The sequence below is a fragment of the Pleurodeles waltl genome, chromosome 2_2, assembly GCF_031143425.1.
Source record: "Pleurodeles waltl isolate 20211129_DDA chromosome 2_2, aPleWal1.hap1.20221129, whole genome shotgun sequence".
NCBI classification, from domain to species: domain Eukaryota; kingdom Metazoa; phylum Chordata; class Amphibia; order Caudata; family Salamandridae; genus Pleurodeles; species Pleurodeles waltl.
In genome coordinates, this window is record NC_090439.1 from 854,020,011 (window position 1) to 854,047,941 (window position 27,931).

At 44.9% G+C, this 27,931-nt stretch overlaps 2 protein-coding genes across 3 annotated transcripts in view; one reads left to right on the forward strand and one right to left on the reverse strand.

Moving 5' to 3' along the window:
- CCNE2 (cyclin E2) lies at window positions 1-27,618 on the forward strand. Of its 2 annotated transcripts, none has more exons than XM_069220497.1 (12): window positions 1-86; window positions 978-1,015; window positions 1,098-1,185; window positions 1,272-1,331; window positions 2,437-2,591; window positions 3,819-3,954; window positions 4,650-4,796; window positions 6,257-6,352; window positions 11,124-11,258; window positions 11,803-11,914; window positions 24,081-24,235; window positions 25,771-27,618. In XM_069220497.1, exons 2-12 carry the CDS (start codon window positions 1,002-1,004, stop codon window positions 25,885-25,887), a joined length of 1,215 nt encoding a protein of 404 aa, XP_069076598.1. In that variant the 5' UTR covers window positions 1-86; window positions 978-1,001; the 3' UTR covers window positions 25,888-27,618. The 2 variants fall into 2 exon arrangements, with proteins under 2 accessions (XP_069076598.1, XP_069076599.1); XM_069220498.1 differs by lacking the exon at window positions 1-86 and adding an exon at window positions 224-242.
- INTS8 (integrator complex subunit 8) overlaps window positions 27,555-27,931 on the reverse strand; it is a 629,314-nt gene continuing 628,937 nt past the window's right edge. Inside the window, exon 28 of the mRNA XM_069220496.1 lies at window positions 27,555-27,792. Coding sequence (XP_069076597.1) covers window positions 27,676-27,792 — 117 coding nt within the window. The 3' untranslated portion in view covers window positions 27,555-27,675. The remainder of the gene's footprint in view (window positions 27,793-27,931) is intronic.

Consider the following 27,931-nt stretch of genomic DNA (forward strand, 5'->3'; position numbering starts at 1 on the left):
CGCGCATGCGCAGCGACATCTGCCGCTCTGCATATAAGAGCTTGGCGCCAGCAGCAGCAGCTGACATCCAACCAGAGCTTCTTGTGGTGAGTAGATGCGGGACCCTGAGCAGAGAGACGGGACCCCCCCCCCTTACTGGACCGACAGCACCCCAGCTAAAAGAGGCTTGCCCCCCGAACCTACCTCGGCCAGAGGCGCTTCTTCTGAGGGGCAGTCTAGTCTGTGAGCGACGACATCGTGAGGTGGGGGAATCGGTGTCCTTGCACCCCTTCTTAGAAGAGGTGGTAGTCCTTGGCGGGACAGGGACCCCCACCCCATTTTCTCAGCTGCAGTAGCATACTCCCCGCGCAAGGACCTTGTAAACGCCGCAGAAAGACGTCCTGTTTCCTGATCCAATCGAGCAGCACCAATAGGTGCTTTGCGGGGCTCCCTGGCACCCACAATGTGGTCTCAATGGCCCCTACCGGCCCTCGGGTGGAGATCGGATAATTTGAGGAAACTTTCAGCCGGACGCGGGCATTTGGGCGCGGGAGGCGGCTTTACCGCTCGTAGCGATTTGGCGCGGAACGCATTCTTCCCTCTTAAATTCAAACATCCGAAAGCCGGGGTGTCCTCCAGGAATGCAGGGTACATTATACAGGGCAGTTCTTCCGTTCAGTGGTCTTCCCCGTGCAGGGGAGACTTGTGTGCTCGCATCTCAAGAAGCATTGACAGCTGCCACCGGTCATCCATAAGCACACGTTGCATGTTTTTAACAAGGGTGTCTTCTGCTTGAACCCTCCCGCCTGCGGCTGCATTTGACCATTCATTCTTTGCAATGCGACGGGGAAGCTCATTCAATGCCACGTTTTAGTAACCGTCCCCAAAGGTTTTCTTTTGCCACAACTGCGCCCCAATACTGGGTGGGGGTGCAACTCCTTTTGAGTAGTTTGTCTTCCAGCCTAGTGGTCTGACGCTTAGCTTGCTTTCTCTTACAGGAGACCTGAAAGACACCAAGCAGGATGTCCAGACGCAGGTGAGCTCTTGTACCAATCTTTTGACTTATCTGTCCATAAGCTCTGTGGTGTCCATGGCCCTAACTTATTTGTACTCTGCAGTGATCGCTTGCAAGCTAGAAACGTTAAGCTCGAGTCGGAAGGAGAGACCGCTGCGTCTGTGCTGCGCCCCAAGAAGAGAAAAGCAGAGGTAAGGTTCTGCGATGTGACATGGGCAGGAATTAGCCCCTTTATGAATGTGCCAGGCAAGATTGACACACTGTCTATCCCTTTCAGGATTCGAAGGGAGAGCATGACAACCACCCGAAGATTAAAAAGCAACAGTTTGAGATTCAGGTATGTTGTGGGAGAGTGCTTGGATGTTTGATTCTGGCGCAAAGTTAACATGGGTCTATGTCAGGACGCTTCTGATGGCACAGATATAATGTCTTTCTCTCTATACACTGCCTTTGTCGGTCGCTGCATTAGGACTGCCCGACCAGCCTAGCGCCCTAGTTCTTCTGCCCCTCGATCCATATACCGTCGTAAATGGTAAGCGGGGTTGACCTCCTGCCTGTGCACAGCAGCTGCTTCCCTTTGTAAGTCGCCTCCCGCTGATCTTGGCGCGCGCGCCTTCTCCGCGACTGGTATTTACCGCGTCTTTCTTGCTTACGGATGGGTTATGTCTCCGAGCAGTGTGTTAAAGCAGCTAACGAGTAAAACAATCCGGGCAGAGAACGGTCCGCAGCTCTAATCAGGGCACCCGGGGCAATTTGAGAAAACAAACCGGTGTCGCCGCTGGTTTCTTGCATTTTAGTTTTCCCTTTACTGGTTACCCACGTTCCTCGATCATTGATCGCGACTCCCGAGCCTCTTATTTACCGGGGCTGCCGCAGCTCAAGTTAAGCTGGGAAACTCGTCCACAGAGCACTTTTGAAAGTCCCGGGGAAAACTCCACGTGACGTTTTCTAACCAGTGGGCGCGCGCAGGCTGCAGTGTCACTGTAAACTTCCGCCTCGGAGGAGGAACAGGAAGAGGCGTCTCTTTCAGGGACCGGCCAGCAGCCACAGACCCAGAACATGGCAGGGTCCATTGGCTTTCTGACCCAGGGATCACGCTTCTGTTCCTCTCGCGACTCGTGAAGAAAGAACCGATCACCCATCCGGCCGGGTCACTGGCTTTCTGCAGAGGGAGCTCCACTGCAAATTGTTTTTTTTTTTTTTTTACTCATGTTTCAATAATGTACTTTCCTTGGGAAATGTTCCGGCCTTCTCTGCTGACACGTTTCAATTGTTAATTTGGCATATGTGTCAATGTAGTGTATATTATTAGATGTATAGCGGTGGGACGCAAACTTCTACAGGTCTCCGCCAGACAGTGCGCGTACTTCATCTGTTAAATGCGCCATGTTTTGTGAGCAAGCAGCGTCAACCCAACATAGTAATATTTGTTCTCTTTGTAGAGCTGCTGGTCCCCGCTGATATCCGGAGGCGTTAGCCCCTGCATCCTAATTGAAACTCCACACAAAGACATGGGCATTACGAGTGATCTGTCCAGCTTCACACAGTACAGGTTTAAGAATCTCTTCATAACGCCTTCCCCGCTGCCCAGCCTCAGGCAAGTTCTAATTGACGTATTCATGTTATTGCAGCTTCTGTTTTATAAATTGGATCAACCTGGGGGTGGGCGATCAACAGCTAGTCGTTGTTAGTTATTCATATGCTGTTTGTGTAACTTCACCTGGGACTCGCCGCTGCCTTCAAAATTCTGGAAGATCCATAGTAGGATATGAACACAAGAGAGAGAAAATACCACAATGCCCCTCGTATTGTTTTTTTTTTTTTTTAAGGCAAGGCAAACACATAAAAATTGCTCTGGCTTGAAATGAGGCCTAAATTTACCCAAGCAACTGGTGGCGTTGCTGAGGTAAAACCCGCCTCAAGTACTTTTCCCCCATCCTTTGTCCAACAAAAGGTCACGTTCACACCCCTTCCCATGAGTGACACGCCCCCATGATTTTTCTGCATAACAAAAGGCAAGCAGGATAAAAGGCGGGATTGGGTGCGAAGGAACCCGTCAACCGCATATCGCAGTCTTCCCATTAGCGCCTTCGGTTGTGTTTCCATTCATTAACGCATCCGACCCTCCCCCAGCCCAAACACTGGTAAGCACAACAGCACCCCATGGAACGTCGCTGTAAATAGCCTTGAAAACATCTTGCCCTACAGCCTTTATAACATGTCCTGGGGGGTGGGATAGGAGTTGTATACACTTGAAGCTCTTATATGACAGGTGGTGTCACAATTGGACTAATACCAAAACTACAGACCGATTTGTCCCTGATTTGCAGGGTCTGTGTATTATTCTTGCTTATCGGATTCCCCCATCACAAGTGCAAGATACTCGACAAAAATAAATACAAGGCTATGATTCGCCGGCCTTTGAAAACTCCCTGTTTACTAGGTACCATTGAGCATTGTTTGACAGACAAAACAATAACTATACCTCTAGCAGCGCATTCACGCTCCCTAAAAAGCCACTGGTGCTAAAGCGAACATTTTGTATAATCTCCTGATGCCCAAGCATGAGTATTTACTTTTTTTCCATCATTGCCATGTACGATTTGTAAGCAGTATCCCTGTAAACTTTTTCTTTTTTTTTTTAAAGGGATACTGTACGTTTTTAGACTGTTTTCCCGCACCATTACCTGTCTCTACAGACGAAGGCTGGATTGAATACTGATATGTAACATGCACTGTCTGAAAGATAATCCGGTTTTGTCCTCGCGGGAGAATGTAACCGGAAAACGGGCAGCAAGTTTGACTCACTATTTTATTTTTGTAGTTGGGGAAGCTCTAAAGATGTCTGGCGCAAAATGGTGAACAAGGAAACCAGATATGTCCATGACAAACATTGGCTTCTGCAGCATCCAACGCTGAAAAAAAACATGAGATCGATACTACTGGACTGGCTGTTTGAGGTTTGTTTGTGGGCTTCATTATACAGTACCGGCAGGCCTGTCTTTCAAGGGGTTCTTCTAATCTATACTTTATAGGCGCCACTAGCGCTCAAGCCCAAGCGACCTACACAGACAACTGGTGGCACAAAAACCGCGGCAATTTAAGTGACCAGTCCGTGGGGGATGGGAGGAACTTTATTGATTAATTGATTGATTTATGGGTTAATACACGGAAGTATTTGAAACTCGGGTTTGGGCACGTTGTTGAAGTCAACGTGAGAGGAAGAGTAGGGGTGGCATTGCATTCTAGAATGTGGGCGCCAGGCCCGGGTACCTGAGTCTCCGCATTCAGACTGGAATAGAAGGGCGGCCTTCTTGCAAGGAGATGAGTTTACTAGTTTGAAACCCAACGTAAACAGCACGTTGAAGATCAGCTCCAAATGAGCAAGCCTAACAGTAAGCAGAATAATTACAAGTGCAGAACAAATCTAGACAAGTTAAGACCAAGGAGAGGGATTTGATGGCATCAAAAGCCAGCGGTTGGGTTTATATGTTTAACTGGTAATCACAGATGAACTAAATGCGAGTAGGAAGACAAACTTCCCGGTCAATTAAGAGTGTTTTTGGCACGCTACTTTTGGGCAAGTTATTTTGTATTGCATGTGGGGATGCATTTTTACCTACCTATATTTATATTTTTTTGTCTTGAATTTTAGGTGTGTGAAGTTTACACCCTCCACAGGGACACTTTCTATCTGGCTCAAGATTTCTTTGACAGGTTCATGGTCACACAAAGTGATATCCACAAAAGCATGCTTCAGCTTATTGGGATCTCATCGTTGTTCATTGCAGCCAAGCTTGAGGTAAGGCACAGTTTACTTCAGTCACTCTAAAACTATGACCACTAATAATAGTCACGGAACCTCTGTGGAAAGTTGCATGCACCACATTACTCACCGTAGGGGACAATGGCGGCGCACGAATAAGCGTTGATACCAAAAAGTTTACCCAGTGTCTTCAGAGCACCATAAAAAAGCAATCCATACTTTAAACCGCGTTTTGTGGGTGCTTCTTTGAATGTCCACAGATCTTTACATATTTAGAGATCTGTTACAGGTGCAATGTTCGTCACAATTGCAGAGGACGGCAAATCACGCCTCCTTGAAGGAGCTAGTAAACACAATGGCTGGTAAAGCCAATAGGTCTGGACTTGACATCAGTGCAATGCCGTTTATTTAACTTTTTATTTTATTTATTTTGGAAAGCTTATGCCATGAAAGAGAACTTACCCACCTAAATGTTGATGCCACCCTTGCAAAAAAACAAGAGACATTTAAAAAAAACATTCACTGACATGGTGGTTGTACTAATATTTTGGGGAGGCCACAAGAAGTAATCACCACATCATCCACCCAAGCACTTAAATTGCAGGCAGCAACAGTGTCACGTATAGATTTTGTAACAGAAACTTGGAGAAGGAAAAAATCGCCTCATAAACTGGGCACCTGAAATAGGCAAAAAACATTTACACGTTAAGAATATACAAAAATAAAATTAGTACTCCACACTTGGATAGAAGGAAACTAGTTTTAAGCTAAAGTGGTCGCTGTGCACACACTTTTTGTAGTCCTTCAAAGTGAAGGAAGTGGGTTGACCTATTGCTACATGCAGTGGTCAGTAGAAGCAAACTGACAACTGAAGAAAAAGATAAAGCCTGTTGACCAAAAGCCCTTGTATTAATGCATATACTGTATATGATTTTTTTTTTTTGGGGGGGGGGGGGGCTAGGTTGTAATCTATTGATAGAGCACATGATGTCTTAGTCAGGGCTTGAAATTGTAGGTCTGACGATGCTAATTTGACTTTCTGCCTTGTTTGCATTGCTTTTACTGCCCATGGTTACATACAATGAGATTTCAGCGCTAAACTGGTCATTGTGCTCAGCAGTGCAGCACTGTGGGTAAAAGCCTGATCCCAAAATATTTTGGCTCCTCCAGCTTCTCACTGCCTCTTATGGTGCCAGAAGGGTTCAGTGACGTCCCTCAAGGAAACGGTCACTGACCGCAATGAGACAGGGCATGGCATAATACACTGAGCGTTGATTTCAGACTGCATCCACTGTTTTAGTACAGTAAAATAAGCCACACTCTTCACTGTGCTATTACAAAACACCAAGTAGCTTACTCTTACAAGGGTGGAGGTGACGTAAAAGGGCCAGAATTCCATCTCCAAGGGTTACTAAGATCTCTACTGTATGCCTAATAACACTTGTTAATGTTGGCTACCTATTTTTAACTTGTATAATTCTTTTAAACCCCTACAGGAAATCTACCCTCCTAAATTGCACGAGTTTGCATACGTTACAGATGGTGCTTGCAGCGAAGATGATATCCTAACTATGGAGCTCATCATATTAAAGGTAACAAAACCCTCCATTTATGATCCAAGTTATAAATGCTTACTCTTTTTTTATCAAATTGCTTCCTACTTCAGAGGGCTAACAGGTACAGCTTGGTAAAGGCTGGGAACTAATAGTGCAATGCAGTTCAATGAAGAGCAGGACCATCCAGGGGAGAACACAGCGAAAGGAAGTGCATATAGGAAAGCAGACATTTACTGTACTTACTGAGGCGCACAGATGCGGAGTGAAGAAAGGGACATCAACGCTATATTTACGTTCAAAATATTTTGGTTATTGAGATAAAGGTCTCCACATTTTTGCTCTGATAGTTAAAGCTTTATATACTAATTTTTAATTAAATATTTTTATTGACATTTTAAACATAACTTGTATTCTGTTAAGAGTTTAGTTCCACAGAGTAGATCAAGTGATTATAAGCGTAGATCGTTTATACTTTTGCAGAAAATAGACGAGGATAACAGACAGCTTTAATGACAATCAGTTACATCTAGCACCCTTATTTGTGAAAACATAAAATTATGCACGTTATCGTACTTTCCCTTTGCAGACATCCCTCATGAGTGGGGAGAGCCAGTTTTGTCTAGTGCAAGAAGCCTTACTTTATGGAAGGGAACGGAGATACCATCGTCCACACCAATATAACTGAAGCAACTAGTAAAAAACAGAAATTCAAAAATAATCAGTGTAATTAACTTTAGGGGCTCTGGCGTCCGGAGCTTAATAAACACTTGGGTTGGGAAAAGGCAGCCTATCTGAGGCGGCAGCATCTACTTGGAGAGTCCTGTGTTGGACTAAATGGGTGTCATATTGGGTTTCCTGTCCAGTGGTGGGGCCTGTGGGTGGATCTGGTCCCACTAGTCACTAGAAATGACAATTGAGGGGAGCATGTAATTGGCTTTGTGTCACCGTCTAGCCCTTAATGTTTGTCTGGTCTCTTGTTCCAGGTACCTCCCTGGCGGTAATGCTCTGCATCACTTCCCTGCTCTGAGTCAGTGGCATCAGTAGGTTACAGCCAAGTACCCAATATTCCGCTCCACTAGTCAGCCATAGGGTGCCTTCGTATCCCCCTTTTGTCTTCTGTTCCTGGCAATGCATACTGCGCCCACATATCTCCCAAAGGCATGAACATCCCCACCTAGAAGTAATCTACCGATTTCAATCCTGCACTCAGGCCAGCTGCAGTAAACAAAGCAACCAAGTCACCGTGTGGAAGACCCACTAAGGAGAGCTCTGGGACACACTGAATCGCCCTATAATTTCTCACTTGGCAGCGCTTACAGGTGTATAATGCCATCTTCAGTAGAATGGTAGGGCAGGGGGGCACAGCCCATGTAATCCAATGGGCAATGAGTCGAGCCATCTCGAGATCCACTGCAATTGTGCTGTCAAATATTATAGCTCATAATCCAGCACCCCCAATCCACCCTCATCCAGTGGGCGGCATAAGGTTTTAAGCGAATCCCTATGTCTACCTCATCTCAGATCTCTGAGCTGCACATCCACTTGTTTAAACCAAGTAATGGATACCTATCCGTCGATTTTACAAAAGAGTACAGGAGGCGCGTAAGAACCACCATTTTAGATCCTGCAATTCGTGCCATCAAGGATAGTTTCAGTGATCTCCAATAGGGAACATTACCCTTAAGGGACTGATATGCCCTCCCCAAGTTTCCTTCGCATAGGTTGCCCACTGAATGATAGACATGTATACCCAAGTATTTAAAGGAAGAGGCCTCCCACTTGAGACTCTCTGGCTCGTCTTGGGGGGCATGTCATACCAGCAACACAGGCAGGTCTTAGATTGGGTCTCAAAAGCCTCTAGTTGCGCCACTGCTTTATGTCCCCCCCCCTCCTCATGCCTAGTGCTACATACACTAGAAGGTCATCAGCGTAAAGTGATATGATCTGCTGGAATCCGTCCACAATTGCTCCCTCCCTGCGTAACGTTGCGGCTAGGGGTTCCATGGCCAGGGCAAATAGCGGGGGTTATAGAGGGCAGCCTTGTTTTGTACCCCTATAAATGTCATATTTGGAGGAGATATATTCCCAGTCCTCACCCTAGCGGTCGGGTCTGTGTAGAGTAGCGTGACCCACCTAATCAATCCCTCCCAAAAGTCCATCTCTTGCATGACCTTGGTAAGGAAGTCCCACCTGATAGAATCAAATGCCTTGGTATGAGCACAGCGTGGGGCTAGGTATGCATGTCCCGATATAGGACAGGGAATAGCCAGTGTAAGTTAAGGGCCAAACTCCTGCTTTGAATAAATCTGTTCTGGTCTTCATACACCATTTTCTGCATGGAGGGCAGATTTCTTTTAGCCAAATTTTTGTGGGGAATATTGAAATCCGTGTAAAGCCGGGATAAAGGTAGTAGTTGACAAACCTGGGATTTTGATCTTAGGAAGCGGCGTTACCACAGCGTCTCTGGTAGATTCAGGCAAGTGCCCTTTGTGCATTGTGGTTGCTTATAGAAGTACTAACTTAGGAGCCAGTAGGTCTATGGAGGCCCAGAAGAATTCAGCTGGGAGGCTGAGCGGGCCTGGCGTTTTGCCAGAGGCTATTTCTTTGATCACTTAACTCCTGTATCGTAATGGGCCCTTCTAATATTTCTTTAGCAGTAGGAGGCAGCGGTGGTAATCGTATACATACAGTTAGATTGTGCCTTGGCACGTAGGGTTTCTGGGTGTCCATGCAAGGTTCATGATACTCCCAAAACTCTTCGTTAATGGGCCCCAACACATGATTGTGTGACCTTTTGTCAGAGGTCAGGTGGGTGATAGGGGCACCTCGGGATAATATCTGCAATAGCCATGCTAGGAGCCGCCTTGACGTGCCTTCCTTGGCATGCGCCCTGATTATGTAAGTATTGTAATCAACATGAGTCTCTGCAAAATTTCATTGTACTATTTATGGGCTTCACTGAGTTTTAAGCACATGGTGGGGTCTGTTCGCTTGCCAGTTTCCAAAGTGTGGACTGAAGTCTCTAACGTGGAATTATTTGTGTAGCTCTCTGAACACCCACAGACTGGGGCATTGTCATCTTACTACCATCTTGAATGCCTCCCTTTCCGCAAAAGCAGATGAAGCAGACCTTTGATTCAATTCTAAGTACTGTTATATTCTTGATACTGATCATCTTCCAGTGAGGCGGGTGAAGTCGCAGGTCTATGAACTGTAAACTTCGTACTTGTATAGCGCACTACTCGCCCATTAGGGTCTCAAGGTGCTGCACGCATACCTCTGTGGAACCCCTCCTGGCTTTTGCCTGTGAGGTGCCCACTCCTGGGCAACCTCCAAGGTGAAGCCAGGCATCCCAGCGGTGTTGGGGCCGTTGTGGAGATTAAGCAAGCTGTTGCCCAGAGTTAGTGGGACCCATGAATTAGATTAGGCACCAATGCGAGAATTATCAGGTCTGAGGAAATTGAGCTCAAGACCTGCCAAGGAGGGAACTGAACCCTGGTCCCAGGCCAGATTTCTGCATCATGGTCTGCCGCTCTAACCATTGAGCCACACTTCTCCACCAGGGGACGGAAAGCTATGAGAACAGGGTTGTGGTCTGAGAGGGTATGTCCCAGATATTGAGTGAGCTTCACATAGTTACAAAGCCTCTCAGAACAAAACACTCCCTCTATTCTAGAGTGCAGATTGTGTAGGGGTGAATATTCGGAGAAAACGCAGTACTGACCATGCTGGAGCCGCCACACATCTGTTAGTGCCCAGTGGTGTAACCAGTCCCTAAACCCCACTGCAAGTGTGTGCGCTGGGGTCCCTCTGGGGGTGTGTGGAGTGGAGCAGTACGGAGTGAAATCACCCACACAGGTAGAATCGCCCCCATTAAAAGAGCCCCCATCCCACCCCCTAATATCAACAAGCCCAGCGGTACTGATAGTGAGGGGAGGAAGGCCAGGTGATTCTGATTCTGGGTGTACATGGCACCAATGAGCACCTCTTTAGTCTGCCATGAAGCAGGACATATCTCCCATCCCTGTTCAAAGAGGTTTCTGCCCCTCATTCAAATCCATACCCCTTGTGCGTGCCGGCCCACCGGTAGCAGTCTAACCTGCAGCTCCAGCAGCCCTGGTGCCGACCAGCTCACCGACACTCCCTTGGTTCCGCAGGCTCCGGGAGAGCAGTGGGATATGCAACTCCTCCTGGGCTCCGTTGACCGCTTCAGCAGGAGGCTCGGCTCCTCCAGCCACGATCTGACCAGGAGATCACCCAGCACGCGGCCTCGCACCTCAAGCCCAGGCGCTGCCAACCCCCTTCTTCAGTCGCCTCAGCCCTGCAGTCCAACCTAGGCAGCACAGACTGGCGATGTGTGGCCGAGCGATCCTCCCCAGGCACTGCGCGGCACCCGATTAAGCTGAAGAATCGCCAGGCCAAAGCGGTGCGTTTCAATCATGCGTCCGCCATTCTCAGCAGCTCAGACACCCCCCTGCTTTATATACTAGCTGGGTTCCGCAAATTATGTAAGAATGTTACCATGCTATCCTCAAGATGTTCGTGGCCTCCTTGTTTGGGAAGGTTGACCCTGTAGTATGTGGAGAAAAATTGGCTTTCTAAACAGTGAACATTTTAATTTGTGCAGCCTGCAGGTGGAGTTAGGAGATGGGACGATACCTACTTGTATTTACTTGTTTACTTAAGTCCTGTTGCAGGGCCTCATGCTTTAATTTGTTTTCCATTGGGATAAAATGCACAAGAGCATGTCTGGCATCTTGCAATTAAGCCTATTTTAAACTTTGAAATATTCTGTTTGTACTCGTAGGCTTTAAAATGGGAACTGTGTCCAGTGAGCGTAATTTCATGGCTGAACCTATACCTTCAAGTGGACTCACTTAAGGAATTTCCAAAAGTACTCCAACCTCAATATTCTCAGGAGAAATTCATACAGATTGCACAGGTAAGGATTTTCTCTATTTTTTTTTTTTTTTTAAAGAACTTTGACTCCTTGGTATCGTTCATTTCTGTGCTATAGTATGGTCTTATATACTCCTAATACATTTTCTTTACGCACATGAGGTGTCTGATTTAAAAAAAAAAAACAGCGATGCATTTACAATTGGGAGTCCTAATTTTAAATGCTCTGTACGCTTTGCCTAGTACTTAAAAAATATTCACTGTGATTTATTAAGTAAATTAGAGCATGGGAACATTTTGATATAATGTGTATACCTTTCGATAAATAGCAGAAAATAAGTATATAAAGTAATTAGAGACGGTACATTAGTGGTCTTCCACTTTTCAAGTGGGTTGGAGGGGGTAAGGTCTACAAATATTAGTTTGAACAGCACAGACGGTGGTTTTTGAGAGCTGTGCACATATTGAATAGCCACCTATAGCATGGGTTGGGCAGAATATGCTTGTTTGTTAGCAGTAAGTTAGCTGTGAGGAAACTGTGTGTCTTGCAAACCAGGTCATGCTATCAATGTGCATTTCTCTTCCAGCTTTTAGATTTATGCATTCTGGACATAGATTCATTGCAATTTTCGTACAGGATATTGGCTGCATCTGCGCTGTTCCACTTCACTTCGACGGAAGTAGTAAAAAAAGCAACAGGTAAATAATTCAGTAGCATCAGTTCTATGTTGCAAGACGCCCATGTTGTCTCTTAGTGTTATTTTACTTAACAGAAGTAAATTACAGAATGTTTAAATGAATAGAAATTAGTGATATTTTTGTCACATGTTGACATTTGCATTACCGGGTTGCAGAAACCAAACCGTGAGATGCCATGATTTGTTTCTAGTTTCACTTGACCAAGGGAATGCTTTGTTTAACCCAGATAACATAACTATACCAAATACCATAGTCATGTGGCTATACGTTTTAAGTGGCTTTGTTTAGCTACAGCTTCACTTGCCTACCTTTCAAAACTAGTACAAGGAGGACTAGTATCTTGATTTGATTCTGCAAATAAAATGTTGCAGCTAATGATTAAGAACTGTTGAAATGGAGGTACTTGGGAGATATGAGATGCAGGCTGGTATCAATACCCACCTTGATATATAATAGAGGAGTGATGGCGCCTTTTGGTTGGAGTTGCTAAAACCACCCTTTATATTATCTTCTCTTTAGCTCATTTGAACCCAAAAAAATGCCTGCAAGTTACCGGGCCCATATACTTTTTGGGTAGGCAAAAAAATTATTGGGTTAGTTTAAACGTGTAGGAACTTTTTTTTTATTTTTTTTATTACATTGAGTTTTTCAAATGGAAAGAGGGAATGGTTTCTTACCTGTAACTCCAGTTCTCTCGTAGGGGTATTTCCATGATAGTCATAAGCACTGAATAGTTCCGCGCGCCTGCGGGGACCCCGGAGCACTGATGTGAAGTATATTCTTAAGTGCAGATACCAGCCCTTTGAAGAAAAAAAAAGGTCTGTCAAAATCACTTAAGAATAACACTGTGCAGCCTATGTGAACAGCTACCGGGGCCAAATTGTTGAAAAGAAAACAGCTGTAGTGTAAATTCACGTTCAAACACCTATTTATTCTAGAAATGTAATAAAAAATACATTCTCATACTTTATTTACACCTCTCATGAGAATAAAACAATGCAGGGCAGTGTAGCCCATAGGCTGCCATTATACAGAATGTAAATAGAGCTGTGCCTTTAAGAAAGTAAAGTCTTCCTGTATCCCATCATGCACAGCAAAAGGCAGTTGGCTCAGTTCTTTTTGAAGGCTTGTAACCTGACATGAAGGAACAAAACATTAGATGGAGTACCAACATCGATACTACTATGGCAACTTTTCCTATGTCAACTCCACCGGGGAGGAGGGAGGGTTGCTTATGACTATCATGGAAATACCCCTACGAGAGAACTGGAGTTACAGGTAAGAAACCATTCCTTCCCTCGTAGGGGATTTTCATGTATAGTCATATGCACCGAATAGACTAGCAAGCCCATCTCCATAACCACGGTGGAGTAGACAGAATAATACTGAAAAACAGGAATCATGCAAATAAATTCTTAAGCGAGGCCTGTCCAACCTGTGCATCTGTATCAAGGCAGTAATGCTGTGTAAAGGTATGGACCGATGTCCAAGTGGCTGCCTTGCATATCTCTGCCAAAGGGATATTTCTCATTAAGGCCGCAGTAGCTGCCTTCCCTCTAGTAGAATGGGCTTTTGGCCTACCACCAAGAGATTTGTTCGCTAACTGATAACACAACAGTATACATGAAACAATCCACCTGGATAATGATTGCTTAGACGTGCCCAACCCTGTTCTAACTGGGCCAATAGTTAACAAAGAGCTGCTGTGATTTACGCAAGCATTTTGTCCTGTCCAAGTAAAATTTCAAAACCCTCTTTACATCCAGAGAATGTAGAGTTCTCTCGGCAGGGGTAGTTGGATTTTGAAAGAAAGTTGGTAATTAAATGGTTTGGTTCACATGAAAGTCGGAAACGACTTCTGGTAAAAATTTTGGATGAGTCCTCATCACCACTTTCGCAGAATGAAAGACCGTGTAGGGTTCTTGTGCGCAAAGGGCCTGGATTTCGCTGACCCTGCGCGCTGAAGTGATTGCAACCAGAAAGACAGTTTTCCACGTGAGATGTTGAAGTGATGCTTTATGTATTGGCTTGAACGGAGGTAGCATCAGACGCGATAGGACAACATTCAGTTCCCATGGAGGAGATGGCCTTCTAATGGGAGGAAAGACCTTTTTTAAGCCCTCCAGGAAGTCCTTGATAATTGGGATCCTAAAAAAGGAGGTTTGAGAGGGTCTCTTTCTATATGCCGTTAGAGCCGCCAAGTGCACTTTTATTGATGTCAATTGTAAACCCGATTTTGCCAAACTTAACAAGTATGGCAGGATAGTTTCCTCTCTACAGGATACCTGGTCAACGTTGTTGTCCAAACACCACACACAGAATCTTTTCCACTTGCATGCATAAGCCGATCGTGTGGAAGGGCGCTTTGCTTCTCTCAGGATTTCCATACAGTCCTGAGGTAGGTTCAAGTGTCCATATTGCACTAGCTCAGGAGCCATGCTGCCAAACTCAACGATGAGAGGTTGGGATGAGATATCTGCCCTCTGAACTTCGTGAGCAGGTCCGGACGATGAGGCAGTCTAATGTGTGGCTTGAGTGACCGGTGAAAAAGGTCTGGAAACCACCATTGGCGTGGCCATTCTGGAGCAATTAGAATCATTTTGGACTGGGCATTGGATAGCTTCTGGAGGACTGCCGGTATCGGGGGAAGCGGTGGAAAGGCGTAAAGAAATGCTCCTGACCAGCTTATCCACAGGGCATTCCCCAGTGTCCCTGGATGGTAATATCTGGAGGCGAAGTTTTGGCATTTTTTGTTTTCTGGGGTTGCGAATAGGTCTATAGAGGGGGTACCCCATAGTGCGAAAATGGAACGAACGACGTCGTCGTGTAATACCCATTCGTGGTTCTCGTCCATTACGCGGCTGAGAGCATCCGCTTGAACATTCTGGCTGCCCGGCAGGTGAGTTGCCACTAGCGACAGGTTCCTGGCTAGAAGCCAATGCCAGATTGTCTGAGCCTCTCTGGATAATATCCTGGACCTGGTGCCTCCTTGTTTGTTTACGTAATACATAGTGGCCACGTTGTCCGTCTGGAGGAGGAGAGTTTCTGTTTTCAGAGAGGGTAGGAAGGCCTTTAGCGCAAGATGGACTGCGCGAAGCTCCAGCATGTTGATATGATAGAGACTCTCTCTCTGTGACCACTTGCCTTGGACTCTAGGATGATCCATGTGCGCTCCCCATCCGAGCAGTGATGCTTCTGTTACGATGGTTTGAGCTGGAAGCTGTTCCTGGAAAGGAATCCCCACCAAGAGATTGTTGGGTGAACACCACCACTTGAGGGACTGTAGGGCGTGGGGAGAAAGAAGGACACCATTGATCCTCCAAGCATTCTTGTAAGGGTCTCATATGGAGGCGAGCATTGGGAACGAGGTGGATACAAGACGCCATCGAGCCCAGTAGAGAGGCTATTACTCTTGCAGTGGTCTGTGGAGTTCTCTCTAGTTGTTTGCACTTTTGGAGAATTGATAATTGTCGTTCCTCCGAAGGAAACACCTTTCCTAGATTGGTATCTATAATGGCCCCTAAGGAATGCAGCCTCTGAACAGGCGTTGCTGTGGACTTCAGAAGGTTGACTTGAAGAACGAGATTCTGTAGCAGCTGTTGAGCTCATTTGAAATGTTGTAGGTCCTCTAGATAGTTGGAGGCCTTTATGAGCCAATCGTCTAGATAGGGGTAGACAAATATTCGATGTTTCCTCAAATGGGCGGCTACCACCGCCATGCATTTGGAAAAAGTTCTCGGTGCTGATTTGAGGCCGAAGGGTAGAACTGCAAATTGGTAATGACTTTTGCCGACGGTGAACCTTAGGAATTTTTTCGATGTTTCTTGCTCACCGGAATGTGAAAATAAGCGTCGCAAAGGTCTATCGCGCAGAGCTAGTCGCCCTGACGAAGATGCGGGTAAATTTGGTGCAAGGATAGCATCCTGAATTTCTCTTTGCGAATCCACTTGTTTGCTGTCCTTAGGTCTAGAATGGGATGAAACTCTTGTTTGTCCTTTGGCACTAGAAAATACCTTGAATAAATCCCTTTTCCGCGTTGGCTGATCGGGACGGGTTCTATAGCTCTTTTTTGTTATAGAATAGAGACTTCTAACTGAAGAGCTTCGAGGTGGTGGCTGACTGGTTTGGGTGGAACAGATGGAGGAGGACTGGTGAATCTGAGAGCGTAACCATTTCACACAATATTCAATACCCAGGCGTCTGACGTGATGCGTAGCCACTCGTCCAGATGATTTTAGATAGTTCCCCCCTACCGGAGTGGATAACGGAGGAGGGGGAAGCGAAGATTCAGGGCTTAGACGTGGGAGCCTGGCGAGTTGCCTGAGTTTGTGGCGTGGAACGACCCCTTGTCGACTTTCGCTGTGTCGAGAAGGCCCTTTGCTGCTGGGGACGTGAGGACATCCAGTGTGGTGTCTGATACCTGTGGGTGAAAAGCCTCCGCTGATAGGGACGGAATACTTTTCATTGTTCTTTTGGGCGTTCGATGTCTACCGCTTTTAAAGTGTCTAGCTCAGACTTCATTCTTGACATCTCGTCATCGGCATGAGAGCCGAATAAAGTGGAGCCTGAGAATGGTAAATTCTGAATTCTCTGGTTTGAGAGATGTCAATCGCAACCATGCGTGTCATCTCTACGCTACTCCATGAGCGTAGTTATGTGCCGACAGCACCGAAGAATCAGCAGCAGCGCTTATTACCTGGTTGGAAACCATGGCTCCCTCACCCACGACCTCCAAGAAATCTTCCCTTTTGTCCTTGGGTAGGTGCTCCGCAAACTGCAGCCTAGAGTCCCAAAGGGCCCGATCATATCTTCCTAATAAAGCAGTGGCACTGGCTGCTTTCATTGTGATGGCTGCGGTAGAGCATACTTTTCAGCCTGCAGCATCGATCTTTCTGCTCTCCTTATCCAGAGGCGAGGAGGAAGACTGTGATGTAGAGTGTAATTTCTTTGCCGCTACTATAACCACCGGGTCCGACCTTAGAAATAGAGGATCTTGCTCCGGTGGTCGATACTTTTTAATAAGTCTGGAAGGAGCAGATTTCGTTGTGGCCGGTGTCAGAAAAATATCAAATCAAATCATTAACCTTTATAAAGCGCGCTACTCACCTGCGCGGGTCTCAAAGCGCTAGGGGAAAAGGGGGGGGGGTTACTGCTGCTCGAAAAGCCAGGTTTTTAGGAGTCTCCGGAATGCTGGGTGGTCCTGAGGCTGGTGGGGAGGGAGTTCCAGGTCTTGGCTGCCAGGAAGGAGAAAGACCTCCCACCCGCCGTGGAGCGGCGGATGCGAGGGACGGCAGCGAGCGAGGCCAGAGGAACGGAGGAGGCGGGTGGGGACGTAGAAGCTGAGGCGTCGGTTGAGGTATTCCGGTCCCTTGTTGTGGAGGGCTTTGTGTGCGTGGGTGAGAAGTCGAAAGGTGATCCTTTTGCTGACTGGGAGCCAATGCAGGTGTCTCAGGTGTGCGGAGATGTGGCTGTTGCGGGGTACGTCGAGGATGAGGCGGGCCGAGGTGTTTTGAATGCGTTGCAGGCGATTTTTGGAGTTTGGCGGTGGTCCCAGCGTAGAGGGTGTTGCCGTAGTCCAGGTGGCTCGTGACGAGGGCGTGGGTCACGGTTTTTCTAGTGTCGAGGGTGAGGAAGCAGGCGGAGGACACAGCGTTGACTTGCTTGGTCATGGTGAGAAGGGGGTCCAAGAGGAAGCCGAGATTGCGGGCGTGGTCTGTGGGGGTCGGTGCGGTGCCGTGGGCCACCAGGAGTCGTCCCAGGCGGACGGGGTGTTGCCGAGGATGAGGACTTCCGTTTTGTCAGAGTTCAGCTTTAGGCAGCTGAGCCTCATCCAATCTGCGATGTCCTTCATCCCCTCTTGTAGGTTGGTCTTGGTGCTGGCGGGGTCCTTGGTGAGGGAGAGTATAAGTTGGGTGTCGTCGGCGTAGGAGGTGATGATGATGATGATGATGATGTCGTGCTTGCGTACGATGTTGGCGAGGGGGCTCATGTAGACGTGTAGAGTGTAATTTCTTTGCCGCTACTATAACCACCGGGTCCGACCATAGAAATAGAGGATCTTGCTCCGGTGGTCGATACTTTTTAATAAGTCTGGAAGGAGCAGATTACGTTGTGGCCGGTGTCAGAAAAATATCCATTGCCGGTTCAATAAGACCCGGGACCAGTGGAAGCAACGGTCTTGAAGATGTCCTCTGGTGTAAAGTCTCAAATCACTGAGGTCGATGGGGTGGGTACCACCTGCGGGATATTTAGTTTGGTCGCCCTAGGACCTCTTGGAATGTATTCACGTCATCTATGGGGGACACTCTTGGGGACGGTGAGTCCGATAGGGTTGGAGAGTAGTCCCGTATAGACGAAGAAGAATGTCTATGACGCGAATGTGGAGTTCTCTGAAGTGACTCATGACGATGGTGCCGAGAGGAAGATGAACGTCTAGAGGAATGTCTGGAATGCCTTATGGATTCCGCTGGAGTCCTCGGAACGGACTCTGAAGGAGGAGCCGGAAGAGGAGCCGTAGGTGTTACTGGTGTCTGCGGCAACGGCGGCTGTTGAGGAGAGAGCTGTGGCGAAGCTGGAAGTAGGATGAGTGAGGCCGAGGATTCTGAAGTGGTATAAACCCTTCTAGGTTTCTTTGACTGTCAACTCGACGTCGACACACTCCTCGACGTTGAAGTACGGTGACGGCGGGTGCCTCTTGACGTCGATTCCCCTCGTCGCTGAGATCCTCTCGACGACGACCTCCCTCGACGTCGATGTGATGATGGAGACCGTCTCCAACGGCGAGCACTCTCTCTCGACGCCGATCGCCCTCGCTGCGTTGACGGCGAACCGGACCCAGATCTTCTCGACGCTGACCGTCCTTGTCACGGCGACCCAGACCTTCTCGACGGCGAGCGTCCACGCCGTCTCGACTGCAAAACGGCTGCCGACGTCGAACGAGGTTTCTTTCTCGACGGTGAACCGGTCCTCGACGGCGAGCATGTTGGCGCCGTTCCTGGTCTTGACGTCGTCAGACCTATGCCGTTTCTGAGCAGGTCTGGTAGGAGTTGCAGAGGAAACAGGGTGAGCCCTGGTAGAAGACTGACCTTCTCCTCGCTCTGTGGCAGATTGATCACTTCTTCTCAGGTCCTCTCTTGCCTGAAGTCGAATTTTCTCCCTATCACGAAGAGTCCTTCTGGAGAAAGTTCTACAGATGTCACAGGAGTCAGGTTTGTGGCTGGATGGAAGGCAAATTATACAGACCCGGTGTGGATCGGTTTTAGCCTTTTTTCTGCCACAAGAAGGACATTTATCAAAAAGTGAAGGCATTTCTAAAATAGAAAAACCTTAAATTTGTCAGAATTTGACAGAAAAGGTTAGCATTTGTTCACTCAATATTAAAAACGTCGAGTGAAATTGAAATTCAAAAGGTTTTAATTGAATTTCTGTCAAAAAAAGGCTTTGTGAGGTAGAGCTCAATGCTTCAGGGTCCTGTCGGAAAGGAGCCGGAAAAAAGAACTGAGGCAACTGCCTTTTGCTGTGCATGATGGGATACAGGAAGACTTTACTTTCTTAAAGGCACAGCTCTATTTACATTCTGTATAATGGCAACCTATGGGCTACACTGCCCTGCATTGTTTTATTCTCATGAGAGGTGTAAAAGTATGAGAATGTGTTTTTTATTACATTTCTAGAATAAATAGGTGTTTGAACATGAATTTACACTACAGCTTTTTTTCTTTTCAACAATTTGGCCTGTGTAGCTGTTCACATAGGCTGCACAGTGTTATTCTTAAGTGATTTTGACAGACCTTTTTTTTTCAAAGGGCTGGTATCTGCTCTTAAGAATATACTTCTCATCAGTCCTCCGGGGTCCCTGCAGGTGCGCGGAACTATTCAGTGCTTATGACTATACATGGAAATCCCCTACGAGAGAACTCGCTTTTCCACCAGTTAACGTAGTCATTAACCTGGGCTGTGGCTTTTGTAAGGATTGTACTCATCTTAGGTCAGTGTTGAGTTAGTAATGGGGGCATGAGACTGTTAAATGCCAGAGGTCCCAACTGGTTCAATTTCAGAGCTGTTAACAACATAAATTGTATTTTCAGTTAACATACAAAGTTAACTTATGGTGGGCATACCTTCCCTTTCTTGTATCCCCTAAGTAAAGGCGTCTCCTTTTGTGTTTCTTGCAAGAAGGCAGACTACTGCAAGTGAGGAGTTGATCTAAGCCATTGAACCATTAACGTCCTTGTGTGTAAGACCCAAATGGATTTTGGGACATTTAATTTTTGTTTGCTAAATGCCAGTTTGTCTTTCTTGGACAGAGTAATCTAGAAAGTCTTAAGGGAGGGGCTCACATTTTTAATGTAGAGTAACTTGTTGCTTCTGTGGTGGTTTCGATCTCTTTCAGGCCCATTTAGTTTGCGGGATCACTATCACTCGCTCTGTTTTCCAAACCAAGACGTTCGAGTCCGGCAGTGTACACATATGCTTTTAGATATAAGAGGAAATCATCTGTGATTACTCCTTTTAATAACAGATAATTTTGGAGAATATTGCAAGGGCATCTGAGACTAACAATCCTAGGCCTTTTGTAGACAGTTTAACATAAGATAAAACAAATAACCCAACTTGGTAGAGCTCGAGAGTGGACTGGTAGAGGCATTGCACCAGCAAGTTAAGCACATGGAGCATTCAGATGATAACTGCAATTTCAGAAACCTAGGAGATCTCTTTATTTAAAAAAAAAAAAAATGCGTTTCACAGAATTCAGAGATCTCCCCAACTTGCTCCTTACAATCTTAATTGCCTCAGTGCAGAGAACCAAATTCCACAGGGTTACCCTACTGACCCAAAACTCGGTCTCCGTACCAAGAATACTGCTTGTAGAGTTACCTAGACAGGAATAGATGTGGGAGTGGCCTCCATTCTCCAACAAGCAATGAAGCTGGAAGCATAGCTCGCCATAGGAATCTCAGCTGGTGCAAAAAACCCAATATGTAATGTCACGTCCGCCCATGGGAAATGACTGACCAAAAGCCAACCTTGTTTGATATCATCTGACAAATGAACTGTCATTTCTAGTGCACCCAGAAATTGCACAAGGGGAAATATGGGAAGTGCTCAAAATGGCCTATCTGAAAGATGATAGATAGGAGAAGGTGCTTGAAACAAACTTATTCCTACACATGCCATTACATATGATTGCATAACATTTGGGTTAGAAGAGGGCCTGGCAAGATGTTCAAAGTAAGTGGAGATAGAAAGGCCACAGAAAGATATCCTTCAGTCTCAAAACGATGCACATCAGTGGTTAGTATTTTCTCCAATCGTCCCTCTACTCTGTGCTTTATATGTCCTGCTATCATCCTCTTGAACCCACTCCCGCCGTACTAAGTGGAACTCTACCCCTGAAGAAGGCTGTTTCTACCATACAGGGAGTGCAGAATTATTAGGCAAATGAGTATTTTGAACACATCATCCTCTTTATGCATGTTGTCTTACTCCAAGCTGTATAGGCTCAAAAGCCTACTACCAATTAAGCATATTAGGTGATGTGCATCTCTGTAATGAGAAGGGGTGTGGTCTAATGACATCAACACCCTATATCAGGTGTGCATAATTATTAGGCAACTTCCTTTCCTTTGGCAAAATGGGTCAAAAGAAGGACTTGACAGGCTCAGAAAAGTCAAAAATAGTGAGATATCTTGCAGAGGGATGCAGCACTCTTAAAATTGCAAAGCTTCTGAAGCGTGATCATCGAACAATCAAGCGTTTCATTCAAAATAGTCAACAGGGTCGCAAGAAGCGTGTGGAAAAACCAAGGCGCAAAATAACTGCCCATGAACTGAGAAAAGTCAAGCGTGCAGCTGCCACGATGCCACTTGCCACCAGTTTGGCCATATTTCAGAGCTGCAACATCACTGGAGTGCCCAAAAGCACAAGGTGTGCAATACTCAGAGACATGGCCAAGGTAAGAAAGGCTGAAAGACGACCACCACTGAACAAGACACACAAGCTGAAACGTCAAGACTGGGCCAAGAAATATCTCAAGACTGATTTTTCTAAGGTTTTATGGACTGATGAAATGAGAGTGAGTCTTGATGGGCCAGATGGATGGGCCCGTGGCTGGATTGGTAAAGGGCAGAGAGCTCCAGTCCGACTCAGACGCCAGGTGGAGGTGGAGTACTGGTTTGGGCTGGTATCATCAAAGATGAGCTTGTGGGGCCTTTTCGGGTTGAGGATGGAGTCAAGCTCAACTCCCAGTCCTACTGCCAGTTCCTGGAAGACACCTTCTTCAAGCAGTGGTACAGGAAGAAGTCTGCATCCTTCAAGAAAAACATGATTTTCATGCAGGACAATGCTCCATCACACGCGTCCAAGTACTCCACAGCGTGGCTGGCAAGAAAGGGTATAAAAGAAGGAAATCTAATGACATGGCCTCCTTGTTCACCTGATCTGAACCCCATTGAGAACCTGTGGTCCATCATCAAATGTGAGATTTACAAGGAGGGAAAACAGTACACCTCTCTGAACAGTGTCTGGGAGGCTGTGGTTGCTGCTGCACGCAATGTTGATGGTGAACAGATCAAAACACTGACAGAATCCATGGATGGCAGGCTTTTGAGTGTCCTTGCAAAGAAAGGTGGCTATATTGGTCACTGATTTGTTTTTGTTTTGTTTTTGAATGTCAGAAATGTATATTTGTGAATGTTGAGATGTTATATTGGTTTCACTGGTAATAATAAATAATTGAAATGGGTATATATTTTTTTTTTGTTAAGTTGCCTAATAATTATGCACAGTAATAGTCACCTGCACACACAGATATCCCCCTAACATAGCTAAAACCAAAAACAAACTAAAAACTACTTCCAAAAATATTCAGCTTTGATATTAATGAGTTTTTTGGGTTCATTGAGAACATGGTTGTTGTTCAATAATAAAATTAATCCTCAAAAATACAACTTGCCTAATAATTCTGCACTCCCTGTATACCCTTTCACCGACCGTGGTTATGCTTACTATTTGATGTAGCGTTCCTTCCTGCAAACATCCTGCATGAAAAGATGCACAGCTCCTTGAAGTGATGGGTTGTCCGACTCTCGAGGGTATTTTGAGGACTTTTACAAATATTTTCCAGTGTCACAGAAGTCATTGTTTTTACTGCAACAACTAAACAATGCTCTCAGTATTTATCCTATTTCTTGCAAGATCACAAAGTGCAAGTTCACAAAATGCATGGCATGAAAGATTTCTTGCCTAAATCAAGCTACGTGGGCAGATGGAGGGGATGTCCATCTGATAAGGGCTTTTATAATCTTTACTGAAGACCACAAACTGACACTGCCTAAGATACATAGAAGATTTTAAAGTACACCTGGTTCCCTTTCCAACTATTGAACTTGTCTGAACTCTGCCAAATCCCGCAACATCAACAGCGGTTTACTGTATTAATCCAACATGCATGCTTTGCTGCTTAAATTTCGCTATGGCCAGTCATGCGGAGTGCACTACTTCCTTTGAGTGCTGGGATTGTATTTTTGGTCAGCATGGTGCCTTCCTTGTACAAAGGAGTCCTTTTGTGTACTACATAGCAATCGCCCAAACCGGCTTCTAATGCTTAATATTGTACAGGTCACCTAAACCATGATTAAAATGTTCCGCTATCAAAGTCAACCACGTATTTCAACTCCATTTGGTGCCCTTCCATGCTCATTAACAGGGTACAATTCATTCAACCAGTTTTCAAAGCGACGAAACAAACAGCAATATATCATTTGTAGTTTAAAAGATCGGGTCATTGACGGTTTTAGTAAATTGTGTTGCTGCCCCAGTGAATCTCGTGCAGGTTGCAGTTTACCCACCCCTTTAAGAACTGCTAAAACTCATGGAATCGAACCACAAATGATTGCTCACTCAACCCAAAGATAGTACCTCAGTGACTTCTTCTGGCATTTGTTCCTGGTCTTTGAAGCCACAGATCCAGTCTTGTATTTTAATGACCTGCCTGGTGTACCTAGTATATGCTTATTTTAACTGGCTGTTTATTTCATTTCCATTTACAGGTACCAAACCAAATGTCAAAAGTTGGCTAAAGACAAAAGTTGTAAAAAAAAATCTGACATGCTATGAAGTGTAAATAAAACGGTGGTAAAAACATTCAAATGTTTTTCTTTTTTAGGTCTAGATTGGAACTGCATTTCTGAATGTGTAAATTGGATGGAGCCATTTTTCAACACTGTTAAAGGAATAACTGTAAAAGTGAAGATCTTCAAGAAAGTTGCTGCAGAGGACCGGCATAACATACAGACCCACACAAACTACTTAGACATGCTGGTAAGAGCATTCTTTACATTTTGTTTACAAACTACCAGTAAAGTTCTTCATTAGCAGTGGCGAGGTTGGAAAGAGTGTGTGCCTACGGTTCTGCTCATTCCTGAAGATGAGGAGAGTTTCTCAGATAAAGGCAAAGCTGCGTCAGTAGCTGCATTAATACACCATATTGCCCAAAATCTGGTGCATGTCCCAGCAGGAGGGAACATGCCTTAGGAATTGGGTTGGAGCTGTCAGGCTTCTGAGGTATTCACTGCATACACTGGAACAAAAAGGGTTGCTACGTGTGATTTATATAATAAATGAACATCTTCATCCTCCTGACTTGAGTTTCTGGGACTCCAACCACAGGAATGAAGGCAATTGACTTCTAGATAAGTTATGCCCAGTCCCATCCTATGATGCTGAACCAGTGGCAGCCACATGGGTCCCACTTCTTTGTAGTTAAAACTGGCAGGCAGTCTTTTATGGGGTTAACATCAGACATCCACTCTAGCATTTGCAGAATTGGTATTTGCATTATTAATCTCTTCTCTACCATTGCTATAACCACGAGGTTCTGTATTCTTCACGTGCTCCTGGTAGTTCCCTATATATGCGTCCACCAATTACTTTACATTCCAAGCCCTGAAATGATCAGCTAAAGTAATGGTGTAGTGGAAGCCTAGCGGTAGACAGACTTCTCACCTTATTCCAGTGTACAGCAAAAGTTCCTAATCGAATACTGCCCCCCACATGCAATATTGTATCCTCAGATCATATGCTATCTCAAATAAACCTCTCGTACTTTCTTAAATTCCTGCACGAAAAACTGACATCGATTGCCACGTTTCTTTACTTTCCTCTGCATGCCTCTTCTAAGCAAAGCCTAGTCTGTCACTTGCATATTTGCCTTAGTCTCTATTGTAGTTATGCAAATTGGACATACCACACTTTCTTTGGAAGTTCTACACCTGCAGTTTAACAATACCAAATTTATTTTCGCTAATCCGTTAATTTCTCCATCTGCATGAACACAGACTATTTACCCCGCCAGCTCACCTTAATCCTATTAATTTAATCTGCCACAAAGAAACTGGGAGGACTGGGTTTCTTTAGAGCACCATACTGATCTCAATACCTTAATCACTAGACTTGGGTTCCGGAGCAGTGTGCTCCTTGGCTAAAGTGAATCCGGGTCTCATCGGTGCTTTTCTAAATGCAACTATAACATTCATATACGTGCTCAGAATAAACTGATGGCTGAATGTTGTTTCCTGCACAGGTTCAGCCCAACCCTCTGTCAAGGTAATCTTGTCAGTAAAATGTAAGTGAGGAGCTTTGGTTCACATAATCAGTTTACACACTCCTCTTCTAGCAACCTACCGTTCTTTTATCCAACAGTGGATTTGTGTTGGGATTTGCTGGTTCAGCACACAAATGCCTTTCTGGACCTTGCATTCATGAGGCCAGGTCAGATACAATGTATCGACAGATTGACAATATTTTTCTTGAATGAACGAACTGAATGTTTTGTTTTATTCCCCTGGTGTGTTTAGGATGAAGTTTATGTGAAACCAAATTGTGTAGTCGTGGGACGGCAGTCACCAGTGTGTATAGGAGGCATCCTAACTCCACCAAAGAGTACAGAAAAAACACTACATACGAAGCTTTAATGGTGGAAGAATGCAGCCAGAGGGAAGACAGTTATATTGGTGCTATAGAAATGTGATGTACGAACAAACCTGGGAGATGTTTCGTGATCACCATTCACTAAAGGGGCAGGCCTCGGTTTTTGCCTATCTACCCTGAAGTGAGAATACAGACTGACTTGAGTGCTGAGCCAATCGCCTCGAACGTTATTTAAGTAAATATTGTACAAAAGTGTTTCATAAGTTTACAATTTTTATAGAATGAAGTGGTATTCACTTCATCGGTTTGCTTGCACTGAGTTTTTACTCGCGATTTTAAAAGAACATGACCCAGTCATGCAAAAGGAAGTTGAATATTGGTTGTAACAATATGTACATAACATTGCTTGGGTTATATCTTTTGTTAATGTTATAAATCCTTGAATGTAAAGTATTAAGAACATTGTACCACTAGGATACAAGCGAATACATTGTGTTCTATACACACTTTACTGTACCCTCATAAATGGACCAACACTATACATTATGATAAACTTAATGCAATGTACTGACAAATGTTAAGAAGAATACTGTATCGTTTTCAAAATGTAACCAGTGACTAGTACAGTAAATCGACTTTTGGTTTAGTTAGCTTGTTCCTAAATTATTTATTAGGGTAGCTTTTAAATTAGTTTTAAGTAACATGCAACATGTTACGGATATATATATATTTTTTAAAAACCTGATGGCTATCCTAATGAATTTATCACTTGATAGGACTGGCTTAGCAGATTTTCTATTTATTTTGTCAAATGAAAGACGTGAGTGGTTGCTGCAGGGTAGTCCTTACTTGCACTTATTTATTTGGAACTACCTTTCAATATTGTGCCATATTCACGAATATCCATCCTGAGAGCAGTTTAAGTAAAACATGTCTGCCCTCTAGCTTCAATAAAGCACAAGGGCTTTAAATTCAGAGTTGTGGGAACCGTGGACATGGCTAAGACAGCTGAACAGGGTAGTAACTTCTCAATCTCTTCAATTTTGGCAATCAAAAAAATAATTAAATAAAACACCCGAATTTGTCCAATGACATCGGCAAACATTAACCATAGTAAATGAGGTGTGCAAACAGTATAAGCATCTGTGACCATAAATATGACCAGCATGTTTCATTAGACGCGTGCATGTATATTTTGTATCTACTGTCCAGAAATTTGCATACTATATATTTATTTATTTTTTAGCCTTGTTCAGGTGAAGTTTTGTCGCTCTCCTGATTCTTAACATTTTAAAACTGTTTGGGTCCTATACCGTAATGGACGAAGATCCTTTTTAATGCCCCGAATGTTTAATTACAATTGTTACTACTATTAAAAACTTCAGTAATGGCTCATGTTGAGCATGGGCCCATGGTGGATGGCGCACTGATAGGGCCGAGTTTTAGACGTAACTTCGAGTTTGTGCATCCCAATGTTTAATATATTGGATTTATATAGTGTACATATAAACGTAATTTAACCATTCTGTAAAAATCATTTTTATACATGATCACAATTCCTTTTGTGAAATGAAGTTTGATATTTTTATTTGAAATGGAAATAATTACTACTTGTGTTAAAAACATGCTCCTTCCGAATGGAACAATGAATGAAGGTCCTTATTAACACGTCCATCAAATGTGTAAATATGTATTTTGTACAGACTATAAACATGTTTTAATGGTTTATTTGTAACAGTGAGTTATGGAGGAAAATAAAACAATATTTTCTTGTATTTTCGGCTCTTCATTGCCACCTTCGAGCATGCCCGCCACTATGCTGCCATGCAGTGTCAAAAGTAAAGTTTTGCCATAGCTTGCAGAAACTTCTTTTTTCTTCGCTGTGCAGCAAGTTGTAATACATCTTCTGGATTGCTGGAATTCAGTTCCGTTTGTCCAATGGCTTTTATCTATGAAACAAAGGAAAGTTAACTGGGAGTGGTATCCGGATTACATGCTGTGTTCGCGTTTGCTTTGGAGTGATAGCATGTGCGAGTTTTGACCGTGGTGTCTATTTATTTTGTTCTGTCACAATTTGGCTGAAAAACT